Consider the following 25,792-nt stretch of genomic DNA (forward strand, 5'->3'; position numbering starts at 1 on the left):
CTGTGATTTGTAACTATTGGTGGTCCATTTGTAGCATGCTGTTTGTTGTAGATGTATGTTCCTGCTCATAGATTGTCCGGTATGCTTAGTATGATAGCAATGAAGCATGTGCTTGCTATGATAGTGATGAACCATGTACATGTATACTCTGCTTTCATGGGTTGTCTGGTATGTTGTGTGCTATGCTTACTGTCAATGCGTGCTACGATTGTAGGACATGACCACGCAGACGCAAGATCTTAGTCAGGCCTTTGTCCTGTCCGATAACCAGTTTGCTTCATCGTTTGTCGAAGGACTTGCAGCGTATGTCCAAGATGGCATCTGATTTAGAGGTGTTCGCGTCTGATTCCCTCTATGTGCCAGTAGTGCTAGTTGAACTAACTCCTGCTGCTGCTGCTGGCGCTGCACTCAAGGTAGCAGCAGCAAAGGCAAAAAAAGATGGTAGGTCGAACAACATGAAGTGACAGCCGTTCATGTCCACGTTCGTGCTGAATAAAATGTGTGAGCTCATCTCTAATGGAGTTAGGACTGACAAAGGCTTCAGGGAGGTGCACTTGAACACCGTTGCGAAGCAGGTATTCGATTTCTGTGGGCAGGAGGTGTCTGCCACCCAGGTGTTTTAGGTGTGGGTAAGCTTGTCAACTAGGGTACAAGGTAAGCACAACATGTACACCGTATGCAACCAAACACCGTGTTCATGTGCCGCTTGAACCAATGCAGGCAACTAAACAAAGTGCACTTGCGTATTACTTAATGAGAGACACTAATACAAGCAACCAAACAACTTACAGATGATGTATTAGAACCTATTTTTACTTAACCAGACTGAGTTGAGAAATGTATATAATACAGAAATTATAGCAAACCGCAACCAAACACTCCCAGATGAAGGATGAAGGGAGTGCGGGCGAGCTGGGCGTGCCAAAAGAATCGGAAGTAAATCCAAACACACCCACGTCCCAGTCAACGCCGATATTTTGGCTTGGCGTTGAGAGCAGCGATCCAAACGGCCCCTAAAACCAACCCGAGCAGCGAGCCTCGCCCCAAGACTTGCCCTCCCCTAGCGCCGACGACGACTGGGCGGCGACGCGATGGATTCGAGGCTGCGAGAGGTGGACGCCCCCGCCGAGCCGGCCGACGGCGCCGCTGCGCTGGCCACCGCGAAGGCTGAGGTGGAAGTCACCAAGCCCCGCAACGACAGGCGCGGGTACCGCCGCGTGGTGCTCCCGAACGCCCTCGAGTGCCTCCTCATCAGCGACCCCGACACCGACAAGGTCAGCTCCAGTCGCCCACTCGCTCTTCAATCGGGACGGGCCGGGGTTTCGTGGCAGCTTCTTGGTTTCGTCCAGATTCTGAAATTCGCGATTTGTTTGCAGGCTGCGGCGTCGATGAATGTCTCGGTGGGGTACTTCTGTGATCCCGACGGGATGGAGGGGCTCGCGCACTTCCTTGGTGAGCGCTCTGCCGTGGCTTGTTGCGTTACACCCACCCAGGGCCAGGGGCATGCTTGATACTGCTGCTTTTGCTGTAGTTAGTCGTTCAGGGATCATCTTACAGACGCTAGTGACGAAAATCTTACTGCAGCTGCGACCTAACAACCTCGATTTCTCAGTTGCCGTGCCTTGTCTTCTTGTGAAAACGCAGAAACTTGAGTCTCGATGCATTGATAGATAGAAAAAGAGTTCATTAGAAGCCCCAAAGCACAAGGCAACACAGCTCGGTAGTAGTAGCAGTCCCTGGATACTCGCAGTAAGACCCACCGCCCCTGCTCTCGCCCACAACTGCGCCTCAGATTTGATTGTGCTTAGCGAACTGGTGATATGCGACATTGTGATGCCTCCATCCACCAAGCTGTGAGCATGGTGATGAGGTGCCATTGCGCATCAAGGCCGGGGTGAACCCGGTGGGCCGGTACCACCAGTCAATGAAGTCCTCACCGATAACCAGAGGCACTGCATTGGATCCGATCCAAGATAGGACCTCATGCAACTGGGTTAGTGAGAAGGGGTAACCAGTGAGAAGGTGAGTCATGGTCTCTGCGATTGGTCGCAAAGCAGACAATGCGGGTGGTCGTGCAAGCCCAGCCTTGCCAGCCTCTCGGCAGTGCAGCAACGCTTTTGGCAAGCAAGCCAAACGAACAACTTCGCCCTCGGTGGAGCCCAGCGTGCCAGTTCAACCAACAACAGCCCCCTGAAAGAGGGTCTCTCTGTCGCCGTGCTATTGCTCTTGTTATGATTTTATACTCGTGTGGCCTATCACTGCAATTTGCTAGTTTGTTATGAAAGGCTTTTTTCAATTGGGATTACTGCTATAGAATGTCCTGATATATTGGGATGTGTGTGCTTCTGGGTTGTTCAGTAGAGTAACCACTAGCATGACATTAATCATCGAATAAGTAAATACAGATACAAGTCGGCACCAATTTGGATGTGCATGTTCTTTTCACAGTCCTTGTACCATAAATAATCAAGGAGAAAGAAACAGAATTCTGGATGTTCATACATCAGCATGGTACTCGCTTCTTCAATTTGCTACCTGGAGTTTTGCATATTTCCCTTTTGGATAAAGGGGATTTTGGTGATGAAATCAAACTACAAGAGCCGAGGTCTTCAGGTCCTCGAAAATGTAAGATGTACTGGCGTGGTCAGACCAAACCATATGTGACCCCCCCACCACACACACACACAACACAAAACTTCAAGCATCATACCATAAAAAACAAGGTTTTCAAGATGTTCGAGTTCTGCATATTCCCCTTGACATCCTAGAGTAAAGTTCTAGCATCATCTCTTCATTTTAAAAAAGAACAGCGAAACACATATTGCATGGCCATTAGAGAACCTGATTCGCTTGCAACTGAACGTCTGAATGTGAAATTGACATCTTCTGATAGAATGTTGAACGCAGCATCTTACTAATACTAATAAGTAATAATGACCCAGGAGCTCAAAGATTATGTGGTGAGGAGTGGCAACTAGCTGTACTAAGTAGACCTGCAGAGTAAACCTAAGGGTAGATGCCACAAATTGTGCTTGCTATATTTTAAACTTGTTTTCCATATCGCTCTATCTCTAGGATGTAACTTTTCGTGTACCAGTGCACCGCCATCTACTGTATAAATCTCATTGCATTGTTTTTCATCTTGTTGGTTTATATTCTAGCATTTAAAAAGCTCCACCACATGTATGTTCCAGTACTAGCGTGTGGGTGTTTGTGCATCTTTTAATCTGTAACATGCTTATGCCTGGTTCTACTTCCACAGAGCATATGCTTTTCTACGCGAGTGAAAAATATCCAATAGAAGACAGTTACTCAAAGTACATCGCTGAGGTACGTAGTTTGCCAGGGGTAAAATTTCCACCTTTCCAGTTTGTATATTATTAAAAAGGGTTCTCTGTAACTGATCTTGGTATCACCGTGGTAGTAATTTGTTTGATTGAGCTCAAGCTGATTTTTAAAAAGTGGAAATGCTTCAGAACAACTCAGTTGCCCAGAAAAACAGCAACATGACTTTGAAGTTTGAACATAGTGTGATCCTTGCAAAACAATTCTACATTTAAGGATTCTAGTTATCCAGAAGCAGCAGGCATCAGAATAGACTAAAATTTGAGCAACTAATCTTTTATCTACTTGATCATGGGACAGTCTTCTTTTATGATTTTATCATCATAGGGTGCTGGTTGGTTTCCATATATATAGTTCTTTTCAGATATATGTGGCCACAATGTCCTGTTATTGAGGAAACTGAGAAAATTGCTGCTGTGGCAGTGCCTAAACTAAGGTCCTAAGTCCTAACATATGGTATACCACTGGTATTTTGCCAGGCATAGGTCAAGCCTTGTAAACCATCAACAATGCTAGTAGGAAAGCTTCTGCTTGGAGGCTTAGCTATTTTTCAGATTCATAGTTCATACACTGATATTACCATCTTAGGTGGATCCTCTGTTATTAATCAATAACCATTAGCTAGCTAATATGTGTGTTTCTTGTAGCATGGTGGTTCGACAAATGCCTTTACAACCTCTGAACACACAAACTTCTATTTTGATGTGAACAATGACAGCCTGGATGATGCTTTAGATAGGTACCTTCTGTTTCTTTCTTTCTACCTTCTTGTCCTTGTTTTGCAAAAGCTAATTCCTGTTCCATCTTGTCTCTTGTTTTCAGGTTCGCACAATTCTTTATAAAGCCATTGATGTCCCCTGATGCAACCCTTAGGGAAATAAAAGCTGTTGACTCTGGTATATGTTGTCTCTTACCTTTTCTGCTGATTCTAATGAGAGGACCAGCTTCTAATTTTTCTATTTTTCTTCATTGGCAGAAAACCAGAAAAATATATTGTCAGATCCATGGCGAATGAGTCAGGTACTCCCAGTTTTCAGGCTTATTTGAATCAACAAACAGCTTGCTGATAGAAATCTTATTTTGTTAAAGTTGGATGGTATTCTGGCATTTTGGAGTCGTGACAATAATTTTTTACTAAATTCAGAAATCATTTTCAACAATTTTGGACTCTGTTTCATACTAAATGTTTTCAAAGTATCATATTGCAATTCAATTATTTTCTCCTTGTTCTGTATGCCATGAAGCTAGGGACCCTTTCCAGAAACATGTGTACCATTTGGTAACTGTTTGGAGGGTTTTGACCTGTGATTATAATAAAGGCCCTCAACAGAGTAATTAATAATTAAATAACCAGAGTTTAGAGTCACTTTAATTGTTTCTCACTTTTTAGGGACAGCTTTGTTGGTCCTAATGGGTGTTGCATCACTGGACAATGCAGTTGTTCCCCATGACAACTGTGCTTGACATATGGTTTTATATCCGGTTTGATTTGCGATTTACCTTGCTACGAGCATGGCGTTATGTTCAGCCAGAAATGTTAAAACTTATCTCCTGTATTATCTTTATTGAGGTATCAATGTCCTCAACCCCAAGTGTCTTTGCTCTATAGGTATCACTCATTCTAAAGGTTCTTCATTGCTAGGATATAATGAGTTGATGATAATTTAATATTCTAGTTCTGATACTCTATCATACCTCCCCGCAAGAAATAGGATGAACTTTTGTATTTGTTTTGCGATGCAATGTGACTAGCGAATTGCTATGTGTCCTGTACTACTTGTGCTTCTTCATTTTTGTTACTAAGACTGCCTATCATTTTATATGCTGAACTCAAGCAGCTTCCCGGGCTCAGTTTATCTGGGAATCCTTAAGAGCACAATGTAAGAAATCCTAGTCCAGTAAGACTAATATCACTCAAAAAAGTGTTCTTAATACAACTTAAGGCTCTACTGTGATTATAATGATTACAGTCCTGGCTGAGATAGCCATGAGGATAAGGGGAACATATCCCTCTGGAAACCATACGTCTGGTGGAAGAATGGATATAGCAAGACAGACACCCAGTCTAGCAGGATAAATAGCTGAAGTTCATCTTCGGAATTGAATCTTCTGACAACATGATAATACACCTATCTACACATACTTAAATGCCCAGTCTGAACTCTAAAGCACATTGTAAACCATTTTAAGCACGACCTGTCTCGTGCCTATTACTGGTACAGCCAAAGGCCACTTCGTTTTGCATGTGATTGTGTCATTGCGACCAAGTTGTCCAATTATTGTAGGCACTAAGCAGTCCTTCCTAATTTGGTGCTTGCAGTTGTATTTCATGTCATTGACTTTTTTGTTTGTTTTCTTTTCCTCATCTATGCTCTTTTGGTTTCAGCTCCAGAAGCATCTTTGCTCGAATAACCACCCATATCACAAGTTCAGCACTGGTGGGTATTTTAGCTCCATATCAATGCCCAGTGTCTGATTTTCATGCATCCATGAGACATTGAAACTATAATCTTTCTTGCGACCTAATATTTATTTCATCTTTATATTATTATCTTAATATTACTGTCATGCCGCACGAAACAAAGCCATACTGTTGTAACTTTCACTTCAATATTACAATCTTGTTAATAGCAAAAGAAAAGTACTACCTCCGTCCTGGTTTATTGGCCCCCTTCGTATTTTGTGCCAAGTTTTGACCATAGATTTAACTAACAAAATGTTAATGCATGTAACCTAAAATCATATCGTTGGATTCGTATTTGAACATAGTTTCCGATAATACTATTTTTGCTATGTATAACATATATTTATCAGTTAAAATCCTAGTCAAAATATGACTCTAAATACGAGGGGGACTAATAAACCAGGACGATGGTAGTACTTCACTGCAACCTTAAGAATAACTGGTCTTCGATTGCTTTTGGTGGGTGTACAATGCCCTCATTTTTTTTATCGTCAGTGGTACTCCCTTCTGTCCCTAAAGCAAGTGTTGGTCCAGCATAGTGCAGTTAAAATTTGATTTATTTTACCACAAACATATGTAGATGGATTTAGTGTGGCCATACGAACATTTATTTTCTGTAGAATGGTCATCGAAACTAAATTGTTTTAATATTTTATTTATTGGTGGTCAAAGCTGTAAACTGGAGACATAGACAACACTTAGGGCCATGGAAGTTATGAAAAGTCATGGAAATTTTGACGTGAGCTGAACATTTTTGCTACTTGGGAGAAAAGGTGAACACTTGTCGTTTTCTGACGAATTTTCTGCCCATGCATCATCTAGGAAATTGGGACACACTGGAGGTTAAACCAAAGGAGAAAGGATTGGACACAAGGGCTGAGCTTATTAATTTCTATGATTCACACTACTCAGCCAACTTGATGCAGCTTGCTGTGTATGGAAAAGGTTTTTTGTCGGACCATGTTACAACCTTTTTCATTTCCTTACAAATTCTCCATATTTCTGATTTCGCCTTATATCTGCTGTATTTGCAGAGAGTCTTGACAACATCCAAACCCTTGTCGAAAGTAAGTTCTGTGATATCAAGAACGTTGGGAGGAAGCACTTTTCTTTTCCTGGTCATCCATGTTCAAGCAAAGATCTCCAGGTTTACATTTGCTTACAATGAATTTACAATTCAAGTGCACCACTGGATCAGATTTATTTGATAGCTCATAACTCGCAGATCCTTGTTAAAGCGGTTCCTATAAAACAAGGTCATACTTTGCGAATACTGTGGCCAATCACTCCAAATGTTAGGCATTACAAGGAAGGTCCTTGTAGGTATGTGAGCCATCTAATCGGTCATGAAGGAGAAGGATCTCTCTTTTACATACTAAAAAAGTTGGGTAAGTCTCTTGGCTATTTGAAGTAACGAGATTTATGCTTCTTATTTCCAGAATTGCGTTATTGTTAATGCGCAGTTTGCAGTTGCTGAATTCTGCTGTGCTGTGCTTATTTTATAATCTGCCGTAGGAAATTAGCAGTAAAAGTTCTCAAAATGTGGTCAAACAAACACTAAAATAGGCAAAAATTGATGGGTCTGACGGGATTATTTTAATCCACCTTAATGCCAAACGCAGACGAAGCCTATCAAATGTTATTATTAGCATGCGGCAAGATTTACTAGGAGTCTAATTTTTGTCTCTTTCTTTACTGCTTATGCTAATGCCTTATTGGTTTGCATGCACTGATGGTTAATGCATTTTGATTTCAAGAAAGTCTTGATCTTTCAGTTGTGGGCTGACTGATTTCTAATTAGGCTTAGTGTCTCAATCTATCGGGCATAGCTTGGTTCTTATCCTTTTGTACATGCTGCTGTACAGTTTAATATAATGTCTTGGGTTTCCCTGTATATAGAAAAACTCCTTTCGCTTTCAGTTGGTATTACATACAAAGCTAATTTTCTCTCTCGTATTGAGCATCATATCAAGTCTATTGAGTCATTAGTTCTTTTTAGTTTGCATTTTAAGCGGCTAATATGGTGTTTAGTGTCAGAGTTGAATGTTAAATTATTATTATTTTTCGAACATGCAACAAAGGAAAGAGCAAATACATCCCACAGGCGCAATACGTGTAAAGTAAAACCTCAGATATGGAGCTACTGCTGTATAAATCCCTCTGTTGGTGTTAATCTCAACTTAGTGTTCCGTTGATTGATATGATTTACTTGGTCATTCTTCACCTATGGAAGCATATCTGTTCTGATATTTCACAGTGGTTACCCGGATTAACTCTTTATTCTGTTAAATTCTCCAGGATGGGCTATGAGTTTGGAAGCAGGGGAAGGGGATTGGAGTTATGATTTCTCTTTCTTCAGTGTCGTTATACAGCTCACAGATGTAGGCCATGGTGAGTTCTCATTCAAGAAAGGCCATTTGACACTGAAATTTTGAATTGTGAGTGGTACGCCTATTTGATAATCGATATCATTGATGATAGAACACATGGAGGATGTCGTTGGGTTGCTGTTCAGATACATTACATTGCTTCAGACCTCTGGAACTCCAAAGTGGATTTTTGATGAGGTGAATTTAATTTGTCATAAATCTTCTTGAACCCCCCCCCCCCCCCCCCCCCCCCCGCAAAAAAAATCACCGCATGATCGATTGCTCGGATACGTACCAGTATTAATTAGCCGCTGCCTTCACTTAGGTTTATAGTGAGTATCTCCTAATTGCTGCTGTTGGTCTTGCTAAACAAGCACATTTGGACTGAGGATATATAAGTTGCATCTTTTCTATTACTCAAACGAAACATGTATGCTGCCTTGAAACAGTTTATTTTGTATCACTAACAATTTAAACTGGAGTAAAGGAAACATATTACGGACTGGTAAATGCTAATGACTAAACTGATTTTAGGCATCACATAGATTAAAAAAAAATTACGTTTAGCCTGATGCTTATTAATTGCGTTACTTTCTTTTGGACTGTGAAGCTTCTAGCCATCTGCGAGATGGGATTCCACTATCGAGACAAGAGCCCTCCTAGCAATTATGTTGTCAATATTTCCTCAAACATGCAGGTATATTCTAGTTGTTTCTTTGGACATATATGTTGCCTGGTTCTCATAAATTGTATCTCCTCGTATTATCATGAGTCATGTTTTTGTTTGTATTTGCATGTAGGAAGTTTGAAATTGACACAATCTAATTCCATAGTCTTTTGACTATTCAAATTCTTATTTCTTGTTGCGTGCATGTGCGCCCTAGATTCTTTCTTGCTTGTCTCTGAGTAAACTGTTCCACCCTAAATGCGTTGTCTGAGAGCAAACAATTCCGAGATAACTCACTCAAAATCTTATTATTACTTAGGTTTTTTTAATCAGATGGATATTGTTGCCTTTTTCATTCTTTCTACTATCAGTTTGTTCCTATTATTCTGTTTTGTCAGTCGCATGTTTGTGTGGGAAAGAATTGGGTGCAAACCAATGTTCTGGTTGAAGCACCTTCTTTAATTGCCTTTCCTGGAAAATAATCGGTTTGTGTTGCACATCTAGGTTCGTGTGTCCTTTCCAGTGTAGGCACAATAAAATAATGTTGAAGCTTTTTCTTGAGCTATGTATGTAACGTTCTTTTGAATTGGAACGTTCTAATTCCATTCCAAGTAGTTCTGCCAAAATGTTTCTTCATAAGTGGTACATGAGTTTTTCTGATTTTGGCCATTTATCATGTTTTTCCTCATTGTTCATCTGTGTAGATTTTTCCACCAGAAGATTGGCTGATCGCGTCGTCTGTACCATCAAAGTTTTCACCAGATGCTATTCAGAAGGTGCTAAATGAATTGACTACAGAGAATGTTAGGTAGGCATTTAGAGAACTCTTGCCAAGTTGCCATATCAGGTTCTCCTGTTCTGATTCAAAATGAAGTTACCGATATTTTCACGCTCATTCTATGCTCAACACATGCTAGTTAAAAGCTGATGATTTTGTTACTTAAGTCAGTTATATGCTCTAGTCCACTATTATCGGGAAATAATGTGAAACCATGTTCTTAAATTTGCCTCTCCCTTCATCATTCATAAAATCGTTTGTGTTTGATGACTCCTAGAGGTCACCACATTTGGATATCTAAAGATACTTTCTTCCTGTATACAAAAGATAAGAGTTATTTCCAAGGCTTATTGGGAGCATATAAGCAAATCATGTAGCCACTATCCAATAGAACTTCTCAACCAGTATGAACTAAAATGAAGTGTGTCATTTATAAGTCAATTATCATGATTCATGACGAAATCTGATGCATAAATGCTTTCGGCAGAAACGGGTACCACTGTGGTTCAGTTACATATTTCAATGGTTAACAGTAACAAAGATCCTGTATTTCTATTTATGTTTCTCTCCAATTGGTTGTTCGAGCTTTTGAAGGAGAATTTGGCAGATTGTTACATGTAGCTGTTGATGAAGATTCATTTTTTGTCTTGATTTAGTGAACAATAAGACATTTTTTAATGTTAGTACATTTTTTGTCTTGATTTAGTGAACAATAAGACATTTTTTAATGTTAGTAAGGTTCTTTTCTAGCAAAAGAAGCTATAGCCAGAAAGATGATGCACTGAAGATGATTTCCAATTACCATAAATATGATGTTTATTCTCACAAAAAAAATGGATGTTAATTTTGTTATTTAATTCAAAAACCCTTGAGAGTCTGAAATTTTCCTTGATCCGTTCAAGGGTCATGCGCTTTCTTCTCTCCTTTTCTGCAGCATGAATTTATTCCTACCTTTGGTTTGCTTTTCTCCTTTTCCTTGACCAAATACATATTTGCTTATGGGATTATTTTTTAATATTGACTATTTTCTGTATCTCCTTTCAGAATATTCTGGGAGTCAAAATTATTTGAAGGGCATACAGACTTAACAGAACCTTGGTATGGTACTTCATATTGTGTTGAAGCAGTGCCTCCTTCCATTATGCAGGTAGACATTTGGATGCCACGCTTCTTATTTTATTCTCCAACTCCTGGATACAAAAATAATATAGTTTCTTATGTTAAATTTTTGTGTTGCAGAAATGGGTAGAAAATGCTCCCAACGAAGATTTACACCTGCCAAAACCTAATATCTTCATTCCAACTGATCTTTCATTGAAAAATGTTGAGGAAAAGGTATTTATTTTCAGCCAACTATGTACCTAATTTTATTATTATAAACTGACATTTTATCTTTTTGGCTTATTCAGACAAGTTTTCCTTGCATGCTGAGGAAAACACTGTTTTCCAGATTGTGGTACAAGCCCGATACAATGTTCTTCACACCCAAGGTCTTCATCAAGATGGATTTCCACTGTCCTCTGTCCAATAGCTCCCCTGAATCATCAGTTCATACTGACATATTCACTAGGTTGCTGATGGATTATTTGAATGATTATGGTGTGTATCAGTAACTTATAGATTTCTAATGCATTATTCTTACTGCATTGTTGATTAAGTTGGTCCAGCAATATCTAGATTTCTATTTGTGTTAGTCAATTTCAGATAGGTCATGTGGTAGGAAGATTTTTGTTTCATTCTGTTTACACACTACCGCCATGATCCGCTCTTTCAAGTGGTAGATCGATATATGAAAACAATTGTGGGACGGGGCAGGGGTCGGTGGAGTTAAGATTTTTTTTTGGGTGCCTACAGTCATCCTAAGACTGTTCCATACATCGTGAAACATTGATGGGTAAAGCACATAGTCACCCGATGACTTCTTGCTTCATGCTGTGCAGAGCTATCTCCTGATTATTTTACGTTTTTTTTTCATTGCCTGTTGCAATAATCCAGCTACTTTTGCTTTGCTTTTAGCTTATGATGCTGAAGTTGCTGGTCTTTATTATGCTGTTAGGCCGAACGACACCGGTTTTCAGGTTAGTTATGTTAAGTTGTAGAAGAAACTATTTTTTTCTTCATTGCTGATTCAGATGATGACTAGCTGAGTGCCCGTGCGTTGCCACGGAATAAAATAATGCAAGCATGTCAATCAAACAATTGCTTAAATTATAAAATGTCTGGAACATGTTGGTACGTCATTCCTAGTCACTCGCTCTTTGCAAAAAAAAAAGGGTAGAACATTTCTCCTGACCCCTCCTTCACACCCACTTCTCTCTCTCTCTCCCTCACTCCCTCCCTACAGAAGAAAACATAAATATTGAAGTCTCTCTCTCCCTCACTCCCTCCCTCTCTCTCTCTTTCTCTCCAGTTTTGTCGTGGCTGCTTATTAAATATGTTCCACAGTTCCACTCCAATGTGAAAATATGGAGGATGATTGTATAGATATATATTTGTAGGTGAATAAGTAGTTTCATTTAGTAGCTGCTGCAAGTCTCAAAACATTCTACATATACAAAGATAATTTATTCAATCATATTAAATCACGCATAAATTCTCCAAAACAAGTACCCCAAATGTGAGATCGCTTGTTCAAGATATTTGCATGTATGTCGGTACACTGTACGTAATCAAACATATAGAAAAAAATTGCATACCTTTTGTTCATACTGTCGTCTTTTGTTACAAAAAGTAGTAATAGCAGTACTCTAGTGTTGCCATCGCATCTCTTCTGCAAGATAGCGCCTTCTGCTGAGGAGGCTTGAACATGATACATAAACACAACAACGAAGAAAAGGTAAGGAACGGGATAATGTGAGCAAGAAGACGTCACTTTGAATGGTGTCTTGCCCGTGAAGAGGAAATGTAATGGCGGGCTTGCAATCTTGCTCGCCTCGTGCTAACCCAGGGTGTGCCACCAAGACTGACGATCGTGAAGGGGCATGGTTTCCAGCTCAGTCTTGAGGATATGATCACCGCTCGGCTCACGTACGGGCCGTGCAGCGGCGATGCAGGTGGGAGGGCGGCGTGCCGAGCGTGCCGAAGGATAGGCGTGCGGCAAGGTTGCAGCCCATCTCTGGGACACCTCGCGACTGCACCCGTGATGTCCAAAAGTTCCACGCGGAGATCGGGATCGTGCTTGCGCACGCCTAGGGGGCGGCGGCCACAGCAGCCATGAGGCGCTCGGCGTTGGCGACCAGTAGGGCTTGGAGCGCGTTCAGGCTCTCGTGGACGCTTATGACGCCATGTCCCTGCACGACCGGTGCCACGCGGAGATTGCTATCGTGCTTGCGCACGCCCTAGGGCGCGGCGGCCACGAATTGCTCGGCGTTGGTGATCTGCATGGCTTGGAGCGTGTTGAAGCGCTCGTGTACGCCTATGGCGCCCTGTCCCGGCGTGCTCTTGAGAAGGTCGGGTTCCGCCGCCGCCCTGTACCTACTCTTCCTCCCCTTTCTCAACTATCTCCTTCGGGCGCGCCATGGGTGGGGGTAGGAGAGCAACCGGATGAGGTCCCAAATAAGATGTGTTAGGGCGCGAGGAAGGGGGTCACGCAGACCGGATGGTTTGTTGGCAGGGGATCGTGGGAACCTCGATTGGATCGTGCGTGCGTGGGTTCGTTTCAATGAGTATTTTTATCGCTGGCTCGTCGTGGTCGTGGCGGCTATTTTAGCGCCGGTTTTTTTTTGCGTGAAGGATGACAGCAGTGGGGGAGGAGGATGATCGAACCATCACGACGACGGCAGATTGCCCTTTAATAATAGAGATTTGGTGTTAGTTGTTGTAGCAACCATATGGTAATGTAGTTGGACACTTTGAGTCGGCTTCCTGGTTGGTGTTAATTCCTTGCAGATATATTTTAGTTTCCATGTAATTGAGATCTCTTCCATTACAGATCATTCCTTAGTGCTCAAGTTTAGTCATCCCTCTAAAAATGGATATCAGTGTATCCATGTGAAATAAACAAGAATTTTGCCGCGTCATCAACGACCTCGCCTTAAAGGTCTATCTCAATGGGCGCCGCTTCACGTGGTCGAACGAGCAGTCGCCGCCCACGCTGGTGCACCTGGACCGCGTCCTTTGCACCTCGGATTGGGAAGATGCGCACGGCGAGTGCCACCTCCGATGTCTCGCTTCGGTCGTGTCGGACCACTGTCCGTTGTTGCTGGATTGCTCCCCCATGCCGACGGCTCGCAAGCGCTTCCACTTCGAGGACTATTGGCTTCGGCTGGACGGCTTCCACGACACCGTTGCCACGGCCTGGAGCTCGGTGCACGACGACGACCCCTTCACGACAACTTCACCCTTGTCCGGCAATCCCTCAAGATGCTGCACCAACTTGGCGCGCCCAGGATCATGCTCAAGCTCGACCTCACTCGTGCCTTTGACCCATATCCTGGCCCTTGCTCTTTGAGGTGTTGCGCCAATATGGGTTTGGGGACCGATTCAGAGAATGGCTGGCCATCCTGCTATCCTCGGCAAGCACTCGGGTCATGCTCAACGGAGACCCCGGCCCGCCGATCTGGCACCGCCACGGGCTGAGGCAAGGCGACTCCACCTCCCCACAGCTCTTCGTGTTGGCGGTGGACACTCTTGGAAGGCTGATGCGCCACGCCCTACAGTCTGGCATCCTCCAGCAGCTACACCCCCGTCGTGCCATTCCGGTGATCTCTCTCTACGCCGACGATGTGATGCTCTTCGGCCATGCCACTCTTGAGGAGGTATCCGCTGTCAAAGGCATCCTGGACGTGTTCGGCACGGCATCGGGGCTACGGGTGAACTACGCCAAGAGCTCGGTCACGATCATACATGGCGACGACTCCGCCGAGGGGCTGGTGGAGCTGCTTGGGTGCCCCGTCGCGACCTTGCCGGTCACCTACCTAGGCATCCCGCTCACCACCCGCCGCCCCTCTGCGGCTCAGCTGCAGCCCCTCGTCGACGCGGTGGCGGGCCGGCTCCCCTCGTGGAAGGCTTGGCTGATGAACAAAGCTGGACGACTTGTGCTTATCAAGTCGGTACTCAACGCCATACCTATCCACCAACTCCTCGTGCTCGCGCCCCCAAAGAAAACCTTAAAGAAGCTCGAGAAGATCCAGCGTGGGTTCCTATGGGCCGGCCGTGTGGATGCTCTTGGTGGTCACTGCCACGTGAATTGGCGCCGGGTTTGCCGACCGCTTGAGTATGGTGGGCTGGGCGTCCGGGACCTGGAGCGCACTGGACTCTCACTGCGGTTGCGCTGGCTATGGCTAGCTCGCACGGACACGGACAGAGCATGGCAAGGGCTAGACCTGCAATTCACTTCGGAGGAGCGCGCGCTCTTTTACGCCTCGACGACCATGGCCCTCGGAGATGGAAGGACCGCACTTTTCTGGGAAGATCGCTGGCTTGGCGGCCAGGGCGTCCGTGAGCTCGTGCCCATGCTCTTTCAGTGCATCCCCAAGCAGCGCCGGAAGACGAGAACGGTGGCGGAGGCCATGGCCAACAACCTATGGGCACGTGACATCCAAGGTCTGCTAGGCCTTCCTGAGATCGGTCAGTACCTCAAGCTTTGGCACTTGGTGCAGCACATCCAGCTGTCCAACGTGCCGGACAAGCTACTTTGGAGCTGGACCACTAGTGGCACATACACGGCCCAGTCATGCTACCGGGCAACATTCCATGGAGCGAGGGGTTGCCACTCTTGGAAGCTCATTTGGAGGACCTGGGCGCCGCCTAGAGTGAAGTTCTTCCATTGGCTGGCCTGCCAAGACAGCTGCTGGACTGCCGAGCGACTCGCGCGCCGCGGCCTGCAGCATCACCCGCGGTGCCTGCTGTGTGACCAGGAACCGGAGACGATCAGACACTTGATGCTCACATGCCCATTCACCAGGCAGACATGGCACGAGGTCCTATCTTGGCTGTGCTTGCCGGCGCCGACACCCGAGCACGATGATTCGCTTATGGACTGGTGGCTGCGTGCGAAGGAGTTCACACCGCCCACTCTACGCAAGGCGCTGAAATCCGCAGCGCTCTTGGTGCCGTGGATAATCTGGAAGCATAGAAATGCGTGCGTTTTTGACCATGTTAGCCCCTCGCTCAATGAGCTTCTAGACACGATTAAGGACGAGGCCCGATGTTGGGCAAAGGTCGGAGCTCAAGGGCTCAGGGTCGTTTTGCCATCATCTTGGGATGTCCACTGAGCCCATGGCGGCTGTGAAAATGCCTCCTAGGAGGATGTAAATTCCCTATCTTTCCAATGCAATGAAACGCAAAAGCTATTTGCGTTTTCTCGAAAAAAAAATAAACAAGAAAAATATTTCTCTCTGTATATAGCTTAACCCCCCAAGTTCTCACATCCATGTCTGTTCTCTGGTCATCCACTGCAAGGTAGATATCTTATATGTACCAAGTTTCACATCAGGTACAGTGTTCGAAACATCACAATAGTTCTTATGGTGGAAAAGATCGAGCAAACTAACATGTGGTTCCTGTTAATTGTACTTGTTATTAAAAGCAATGGCCAGATTGTATGCACACATCTTACTTATGATCATGGATGTTTTGGGATTTATTATTCAATAGTGTGCATATGATATGTGTCTTACTGAAATTATTCTCTTTTTTTCTGAGCATCCAATATTTGTGATTGATTATAGGTTACTATGGTTGGCTATAATGACAAAATGAGAACCCTTCTGGACACTGTTATTGGCAAAATTGCAGACTTTGAAGTTAAGATTGACCGCTTTTCTGTGATAAAGGTAATGGCCAGTGGACCCAGTGTTTCAGTATAAGCTGTTTTCTGATTTTTGGTTATTAACTTGTCCTCTGGAGGCAAGTTCTGTTGTTATTTATTCTGCTGGGTAGGGAAATCAGATAACACGTAGGTGATTCGTTAATCCTTGCCAGAGTTACTTCTGTTGTGGAAAATGCAGTAATTAGATGCATAATATTTTTGGCGTGTGTATTATTATCAATACTTTTTCAAAGTGAACTTGGGAAAACACCATCTATTGCCTTCGAACTTGGTGGAGCTATATTTTTCTTTATTACTACAATTGTTATTTAATATGGGGGGCCTTTCCTACAGGAACTGTTCTTGCTTGGAGTGAATGCTCTTTTCCTCAACCATCGATGAATTCAAATTACATGCTAATATATTGTTGTATTAAAATACACATGAGTAGTTTAGCAATCATGTCACTGCTAGCTCTGTGCATTAATGCACCTTGTGAAGATTAGAACAATACTTATCATCTGGTGCTCTTTTTTATTAGGTTATTTTTTGGACAGAAAATGTTTGTATTTGACTATTTGTACAAAGGTGGTATTTGGCGGGTGAAGCCGAGTATGTATGCAATACAATTATGGCATATACATGGGCACATATGTTCATGTGTTATTATATTTCCATGGAGAGAATACAGAACTGAGTAGAGCAGCCAAACGAAAGGGTGCTGTTATATATGCATACCTGACCTTCTGTAGAATTTTAACTTGATTAAGCACAACATGGTTTTGGTTAGTATAGGGTGTTCTGGAAGAGGAAAATGAGCATCCAGACATTTTGTAATGCATTTTGGTGATTTTTTTTACGGTTTGCTTTCCCAGCGATGCAGTGAAAGCTAGAATAATATGCATCTTATATGATCTGAAAGGGTTTGTCTTCTGTTGCTGTTGCCAGGAAACTATAACGAAGGGGTATGAGAATTTTAAATTTCAGCAGCCATATCAGCAAGCAATGTACAATTGCACATTGATATTGGAGGAGCAAACTTGGCCTTGGGATGAAGAACTTGCTGCACTTTCTAATCTTGAAGCTCGCAATTTAGAGGATTTCTTGCCTCGTATGCTGGCAAAGACATTTATAGAGTGTTATTTTGCAGGTTTGTCAATACTAGACTGGAACATCTCTGTATTTGGTCATTAACTTATTTGATGCCTTTATTGTTCTCTCTATCTTTCTTTGCTACTCCCTCCATTTTGATTTTAAGGCGCATATTTAAGTTAACCTTCAAGTTATAGGGCACACAATAAGTTTTTAGCATTAGCTTACATATTTACCCCTCTAATTATATTATCTTTCTACTCCTAATTACAACAGGTGGGTACTACCCACCACACAGCAGCCCTATTAATCCCCACTTTCACCTCTGACCATTTGGTTCATGTCCCCATGAAGCCACCCATGTCCCTCTCTTTTCCCATCACAATATATGTCATGTTCGTGGGCAGCATTCTTTCATCCTGCCAACTTAAGTCTTCTTAATTTATACTCCCTCCGTCCGGAATTAGCTGACGCTCAAACGGATGTATCTAGACGTATTTCAGTACTAGATACATCCATTTGAGCGTCAACTAATTCCGGACGGAGGAAGTATGTGCTAGCCTTATAATTTAAAACAGAGTACTTTATTGAAAAAATGATTTGCTTTTTTGTATTGCTCTATGTCATTCTTAACTGTGCATGCAATTGATTGTAGGGAATATTGAACCAAGCGAAGCGGAAAGTGTTGTCCAGCATATTGAAGGCATATTGTTTAATTCATCCACAAGTGTTTGCAAATCATTACCACCGTCCCAGCATCTTACAAAGCGAATTGTTAAGCTTGAAAGGGGTTTGAGGTATTATTATCCAGCAATGTGCTTGAATCAGCAGGATGAAAATTCTTCTCTTCTGCATTATATTCAGGTAGATTTACCTTCTTGAAGCTGCTTGTTCTTCATTGTTTCTTTTAATCTCATGCGCATTCAGTTAATACTAGTTTAAAATACTGCTTCAGGCTAACAAGAATTAATGTTCATTAGGTTATCTGTTGTATCTACATAAAATAAATAAGGAATCTGGGAGTTCTATTTCGCTAAAGATGTGAGCTTTGTAGCTGGGCAGAAGTGGTAAAACCAAAAGAAAATATGATAGCTGATCAAACATAGCATGAGTGCATACAATAATAACAGAACGAAATAAATACGTTACAGAACCAAAAATTGGAGTGAAGAGCACGACAGAAAAATACAGCTGGAGACTACATTAGTCATTATTTCTTAGAGAATGTGCAAAAGCTTTCCATACCTTTCCACTAAGCGAAGCAAAGGTATGGCTCCGCTCCTAGCGCTCCTCCCGCTCCCCTAGCTCCCCACTCCACCAACCTCGCCGCCGCCGACTCCACGACGGTAGCCCTCCTCCCTCAGCCCACCATGGCGCCTCCCTCCCCCGCCCGCTCCCTCTCCGGTGAGCGCGTCTCCTCCGGCGGCAGCCACTGGTCCTGGTCCGGGTCCGACAGCGCGGCTTCTGCTCGCTCCTATCGGGACGTCGCCCGCACCCCACCGCCCGCCCCGCCCGCCTGACGTGTGGCTCCCGTGCCGGCGACCAGCGGCCCTGCGCCGGCGGCCCCCAGGCTGCCTGCCGCCGCCCGCCTCGGGCCCCACTTCGAGGTGCACCGCATCTCGTACGGCGCCACGGTGGACGTTGACGGCTAGCAACAACCGCGTCGCCGGAACCGACGTCGACCTCGCCGTGCTCCGGAGCCGAGCCCCGTGCCGCGGCGCCAGCGCAGCCCACCCCCTGAGGAGCTCGTCGGGCTCTGCTTCCGCTGCCTCGACCCCCGTCACCGAGTACGCGACTGCACCAATGAGCAACAACCGCGTCGCCGGAACCGACGTCGACCTCGCCGTGCTCCGGAGCCGACCCCCGTGCCGCGGCGCCAGCGCAGCCCACCCCCTGAGGAGCTCGTCGGGCTCTGCTTCCGCTGCCTCGACCCCCGTCACCGAGTACGCGACTGCACCAATGACATCCGCTGCAGGCGCTGCCTCATCTCCGGCCATGATTCCCGCGGATGCGATGACTACCACCGTCGCGACCCGCCCGCCGCCCCAAGGTCGACCACGCACCGCGTCGACCGCGACCCTCCCGCCGCCCCAAGGCCTGCTGCACCCCAGCCCCCGTCCCCTGCTCCGGCAGTGCACGTGAATGCCGCTGAACCCGCGCGCATCATCATGTCGCGCTCTGTTGAGATGGAGGATGCGGAAGAGGTGCTGAGCCGGGCCATGGTGGCCACCATCATTGGAACGTGGCCCCAGGGGTCCGCCGATGAAGTTGCCGAGCTCCTCTACTCCATGTTCGGTTTCGAAGATGGCGACTTCACCACCCACCTCCACAAGCCTGAAGATTTCCTGATCATCTTTGGATCCCGCGCTTCCAAAGACCGCATGAACGGTGATCACTACATCTGCAACCCGCGCTTCTCCCTGTCGCTACGCCCATGGTGCAAGCTTGCCCATGCTGGCTCCGGTGGGTTCAAGCTTCGTGGCATCCACGCCCAGGCCTGGCACTTGGCGACAGCGGAGCACATTCTCGGGACCAGCATGTGGATCGAGCGCCTCCACCCTCAGACGCGGTCTTGTGCCGACCTGGCCACGTCCCGCCTCTCCGGACGCGCGCACGACCCTGCTGCCATTCGCCGCGCCGCCACGCTGGAGATCGTCGAGGTTACTCCGGGCTGCACTGCCTCCTCCGCCCCAACTGTCACCACCCTCACGTACCCCATTGCCAACGCGCTCGTCCACTCCGAAGCTGCCCATGCTTGTGCCCCCGCCAGCCCTGTAGCTCGCCCAGACGGAGAGGGGGATGGCAATGGGAACGGGGCCGACGAGGACGCGGCCGACCCTGGACCTGAACGCGGCCGTCCATGCCGCCGCGGTTGCAAGAGCAAGTTATCAGTGCGTTGTAAAGTCTCCCTATTCATGCAACAGCAATTTCCCTCTGATATCTGAGGCTTCTAGTTAGTCCATTCTTATAGTTTTAGAGACAACATAATGAGATACAACCGACACTTTAGACTCAAACATGTTATCAATGCGGTGTCATGCGTACAAGAGTCCTCACAGCTATGTACCGCGCACTAGTGTTAAGGCCACAGATGTTCCACACAACTGAACTGGGCCTCAGCTATTAAGCCTCTGCAATTCATACTCACTGACGGCAGAGAGCGCCAAAGATCATAAGTCGAAATCGGCGTCACTAGCCAGCTGTAGCAATTGGTGATTGCGTCAATATCTTTTGTTAAATAGTGTCTCATTTGAAAGCTGCTCATCCTTGAGAAGGCCAAGCTTCCGCAGTAAGTTCATTGCTTATAGCTTTCAGCACTGAGCTTGCCAAGCTGGCTAGTGATCCTCAAGCCACAATGAACCTCTAGTGCGCTGAGCCTCCGGTGAGATAACAGTTGTAGATGGAGCACATTGGTCTTCATGCAGCTAACAAATTCACCAGCATCGTGGAAGTTGCGCAGTCAAGGAAGGTAGAAAGCCCATGTCCACCCCCACTTGTACGCCCAAAGGGCTGGCGGTTTGTGAAGGTTGTGATGCCGTCACTATTGGATGTGGATAACTCCACCTGTAGTGATAGAACAACCAATAGGGGTCTGCTGGTCTGCTGCTATGGGTCCACGGGAAGCTTCACCAGGACATGACAGGCAGCAGTCAGCCCCTGGTTCAAGGTGGACATGTTGGCACCCTTGCCGAACCAGCTAGGTTCGCTAGTTACCGGCGACTGGGGTTGCGTCCCTGCGGTGACTTACACGTGCTCCAGAAAAGCAGCATGTAAGCCAACGAATGTCTCTGGGGCGATGCTGAGGGGGGCGAATGCCTGGGATGAGGGTTCGTAATGCCTGCAGGATGGTAGCTAAACAATGTTCCGTGTATTCAGACTAGAGAGGTCGTGGTCAGCGAGCATTGATGATCTAGGCGCTTGCTCGTCAAAGTTTGTGTCTTGTCGTCCGGTGGTGAGTGAAGCTGCTTGCTGTCATGGGCCCAATGCCCTAGCTCCAGGCACCTAATGCAACAAGTGTGTAGCTTGCACTCCGCTCTGCTGGGCAATGGTCCTTTCCCAGGCACTTGGGCGCCATTGTGGCCCTCTCGCTCTGCAGTGGGGGCGCGCTGGGCACTCCATGAGGCTTCCTTTTGGATTCCTCCAACTTGCCTTCCTTGCTAGGGTGACATTCACCACTGGTGGTGGTGACATAGTGCACCTCTGACTGAAGTTGATGGGTGGCAGCCATGAACTGAGAGACCTGGTGCCCTGGCAAATGGGCAGATGTGCGTTCCTTCATATGACCCTTGCTCATTCAGTGTCACGGTATCCCTTGCCACAGAGTATAACCGAACCTGGTCCAGTGTGCTATATTATCCTGTATCCACTCGTGCTATGTGCATGTTTTTCCAACAGCTAGGCGAAGAGCAGATCGTGTCACTTTACGTGGTCGAAAGTACAATTTACTCTTTAGTTTTATGGTTTCTCTTCACTCTCTGAACTTCAGTTCTTTCGTGAAATAAGCATCTTTGTAGTATCTCAAATATGTAGTATTTCTGTGAAAAGATAGATGCAACACAAGGCAAACTACAAATGCTATAACAATGTTTGCCTCGCTGCAGATTCATCAGGATGATCTCAAACAAAATGTCCTACTTCAGTTGCTTGCTGTTGTAGCTAAGCAACCGGCTTTTCACCAATTACGTTCGGTCGAGCAACTTGGTTACATAGCACTGCTTAGACAGAGGTATGGTGCCCTTGTTTTGATTACATTCTTAATTGTGTAATAATGTACTATGTTCTTTGCTTTGGTTTTGTATAAATGTTACTAATTATAGCTGACCATGCAATTCTATTTACCCAGAAATGATTCAGGAGTCCGTGGGTTGCAATTTATAATCCAGTCAACCGTGAAGGTGCATATATTTTCTGTCACAATTCCATTCGCGTAGCTATTCTCCTGTGCTAATAAATTTGGTTGACAGGATCCATCCAATCTGGATGCCAGGGTTGAAGCTTTCCTGAAGATGTTTGAAGTCACACTACACGAAATGCCTGATGCAGAATTCAAGGTTAGATGAACCCTGGAACTAGTACTCATTGACAGCATGCTGTAGCTTTCTTAGATTTGTCTAATCATTCATTTTAAACAACGTATTGCTCAACTTGCAGAGTAATGTCAATGCTCTCATTGACATGAAACGGGAGAAATACAAGAACATAAGGGAGGAATCAGCATTCTTTTGGGGGGAGATTTCTCAAGGAACACTGAAATTTGATAGAAAGGAAACAGAGGTATGTCTTAGTTGTTGAGGGAAAGTTGTACTTGAACCCTGCTGTTTTTTGACGCCAAAATAGCCCTCTGAATTACGAGACAAGGTAACCAGCCTTGTCAAGTATTGAAAACCGTTACAACCCCCCAGCATGGTTGGGGAGGCGGTATTGCATATGTGGCATGTGACAAAGCTCTCTGATTTGGAGCTGACATGAAAGAGGCCCACATATCATTGTAGTTGCCTATTTTTAAATACTCCCTCCGATCCAAGTGTCATGGTTTTAGTTCAAATTTGAACTAAAAAACACGACACTTGTTTTGGATCTAAGGGAGTATTTTTCTTCATCTCCATCCCTTCACCGATTCTCTCTCTCTCTCTCTCTCTCTCTCTCTCTTTCTGGGTGTACTGCCCAGGTTTGCAAGTTCTTGATGTGGTGAAAACGAAATGGCCTTAGCCGATGTGAGTCAAATGGTGGTGGCATACATAGAGACGTGGTGTGGCGCATTGGTCGTGGAGACAAGAGGCGAAGGGACATGGAGGTGACATTGTGTAGGGAGCTTTAAGAAGACCGCATGAACACGGGTACAAGGTAGGTTAGACAAAAATGACCGTCCAGTCTGTATGCCCAGAGAAGGGCAGATAGGGAGATCAGCTGCATCCATCATTTTAGCCAGCACAGGCAGATGGCCTTTTTTGGGCAGGAAGTGAAGCAGTCAGATCCTTCTCATCAAACTAGAGTGCACAATCAAGTTACTGATCACCCATCGTACTCAAATCTCCATCATCTGCACCATCTCCTCTCAGATTAGGGATTTGGCTGTCACTGGCTGGGTCTGCTGCCTTCGGGGGTGGGTTGCAGCTGCTCCATCGATGTGCACAGCTTTTTCTTTGACTCTGTGTGGATATGAACAATGGGCTGCGGCTGCTTGCAGTGTCAGTGAGGAAGAATTGAACAGTGAAAGGAGAGAATAGCATGTTGTGCCCACTGGTCACACCATGCGTGCAAAACCACCCTGTGAAGCACCTTAGAATATAGTGGAATAAGGTTATTTGTAACTGTTTTTACAAACATTAGGGGCCTGGGTTTAGGGTTCAGGGGGTCATGTAGACTTGTTCGTTTGTTTAACGTGTTGTGCTTGCGGATGTTGTTTTCTTTTTTGAGGAAAAGGCAGTCGTTTTCTGTTTTGGGGTGTTGTTGAATGCTTGGATTTCTGCAATTGCAGATTGCTGCACTGGAGGAGCTTAAGAAGGAAGAGCTGATAGAGTTCTTCGATAATCATGTCAAGGTTGGCGCACCAGAAAAGAAGATCCTTAGCATACAAATCTATGGTGGTCTCCATTCCTCCGAGTACGAAAAGATTATTCATGATGCCCCGCCACCACATTCGCATCGAATAACTGATATATTCAGCTTCAGGAGGTCGAGACCTTTATATGGTTCATTCAAAGGTGGTGCTGGTCAGATGAAGCTATAGGACAACTTCGTTTCGGGTCATATTTACATGTCACTTGAATTGTTCCTACTATAGAAAATAATGTGTGGGACAAATGTTCGCACTTTTGGCTAGGCTGAATATATTCCATACCGAATCTGTCATATCAGTTTGAAATTTTACATGTAATTCTTTTTTATACTGATTATCAGACCTGAAAGTGTTTGACTGGCATACATTCTACACCTGTTTATATCATGAATCAGAGCATGTAGTTAGCAACCCGCTGAGCACAAGTCAGAAGTAGAGTCTGCTATTGGTTACTATGCTTTTTTTTCTGAACTTATTTGGTTATTTAAAGGTCACCCAGCCACACCAAATATAGTTGCATATATTATGTAAATGCAGCGATTGCCATCGCTTATACCAGAGGGAGGGTGTGGCCGCCGTGCGTATTGTTTGGCCGTGCCGGTGTGTGCTGCCACTGCTGTTCTTTTCTGGGTCCCCTGACGGTCGTGTTGCCGCTTATTTCCACGCTGGCTTTGCACGTCATGTGTTCGATCAAATGCGTAGACAGTTTAGATGGATATAAATGGGGACTTTAAAGGGCTACTGTTGGATGACCGGCGCCAGCCCGACCCGCTCGCGGGCACGAATAAATGAGGTGTCCGTCCCCTTTGAGGTATAGCCTCGGACTCGGACGTGAAAGCGACGGGAGAGCACTAGAAGCGCTTTACACGCCAGGTACCGAAGGAGGCGACGAAGGATACAAAGAGCCCCCGGACAAACTGACAGCCCAATTTTGGAATCCAGAGGAAAAGACAAGCGGTTAACTAAAGAGCCATCACCATGTATACTCACAAAAGGCGCTGTGTCATCTATGCATGTATGTATGCTAGCTGCAACTGCTCCGCCGCCTGATGAATCTTTACACCCTAAAAGCACCCGGATCGGTTTCGAGTCCTTCTATATATTGTTTCCGCTCAAGAAAGCTTTTGCTAGTTTCGCTTTTCCACGTATATATGTCTTGTCAATATATGTATCCAAAGGTAAGGCTACCACGAGGTTCATTCACCCACTGGCTGTAGCACTGATGCACGGGCAGGCAGGCAGGCTCGTCCTTGGTCCACTGGGTTTTCCATCACGGCCTGACCGCATGCGGACGGACGGGCCGTGCCACTTGCACCCTGGCTGGCTGCCACCACGATCCCGCGCCGCGCACCGAGCTATACTAGCGAGCTAGCTATCCATCCACCAGCCTGATTTGATTTGCTCCACCACCTGCATCGATGATTGGAGTCCCCTCGCAACTTGTCCTTGCCAACTCGACCGGCCACTCACTCAATCGCAATCACCAGATCGTACCACGGCGCTGCCGGCAATCCTGCTGCTGATTTGTCCTCCACGGCTCCACCCACCCAGCCCCAGCTACATGCACAAAGATGGTCCGACCCTCCTCGTGCATGGACCTGCAGCGCAGCGCTGAATCAATCGGCCGCACCCTACAAAAAAGTCTGCGAGTCATACATACAGATACAGTGCAGATCAATCAACTGGTCTTTGGGCGGCCGGACGATGCGTCCACGGTGTCCACCGGCCAGTCCTGCCCATCCCGCAGCTGAGCCAACTAACCTCATC

The 25,792-nt window shown here is 45.5% G+C and overlaps 1 protein-coding gene across 1 annotated transcript; it reads left to right on the plus strand.

Annotated features, from left to right (window-relative positions):
- Nucleotides 1-960: 960 nt before the first annotated feature.
- Nucleotides 961-24,436, plus strand: LOC123188197 (insulin-degrading enzyme-like 1, peroxisomal). The gene is made up of 26 exons (XM_044600235.1): nt 961-1,274; nt 1,377-1,452; nt 3,263-3,330; nt 3,993-4,084; nt 4,168-4,241; nt 4,322-4,365; nt 5,732-5,783; nt 6,632-6,754; nt 6,844-6,956; nt 7,035-7,197; nt 8,108-8,200; nt 8,291-8,376; nt 8,789-8,875; nt 9,550-9,653; nt 10,668-10,770; nt 10,863-10,958; nt 11,033-11,222; nt 11,640-11,701; nt 16,295-16,399; nt 17,323-17,524; nt 18,122-18,330; nt 22,068-22,192; nt 22,310-22,361; nt 22,431-22,517; nt 22,618-22,740; nt 23,945-24,436. Exons 1-26 carry the CDS (start codon nt 1,092-1,094, stop codon nt 24,194-24,196), a joined length of 2,964 nt encoding a protein of 987 aa, XP_044456170.1. The 5' UTR covers nt 961-1,091; the 3' UTR covers nt 24,197-24,436.
- The last annotated feature ends 1,356 nt before the right edge of the window (nt 24,437-25,792 follow it).

Source organism: Triticum aestivum, chromosome 2A (genome assembly GCF_018294505.1).
Source record: "Triticum aestivum cultivar Chinese Spring chromosome 2A, IWGSC CS RefSeq v2.1, whole genome shotgun sequence".
Taxonomy (NCBI): domain Eukaryota; kingdom Viridiplantae; phylum Streptophyta; class Magnoliopsida; order Poales; family Poaceae; genus Triticum; species Triticum aestivum.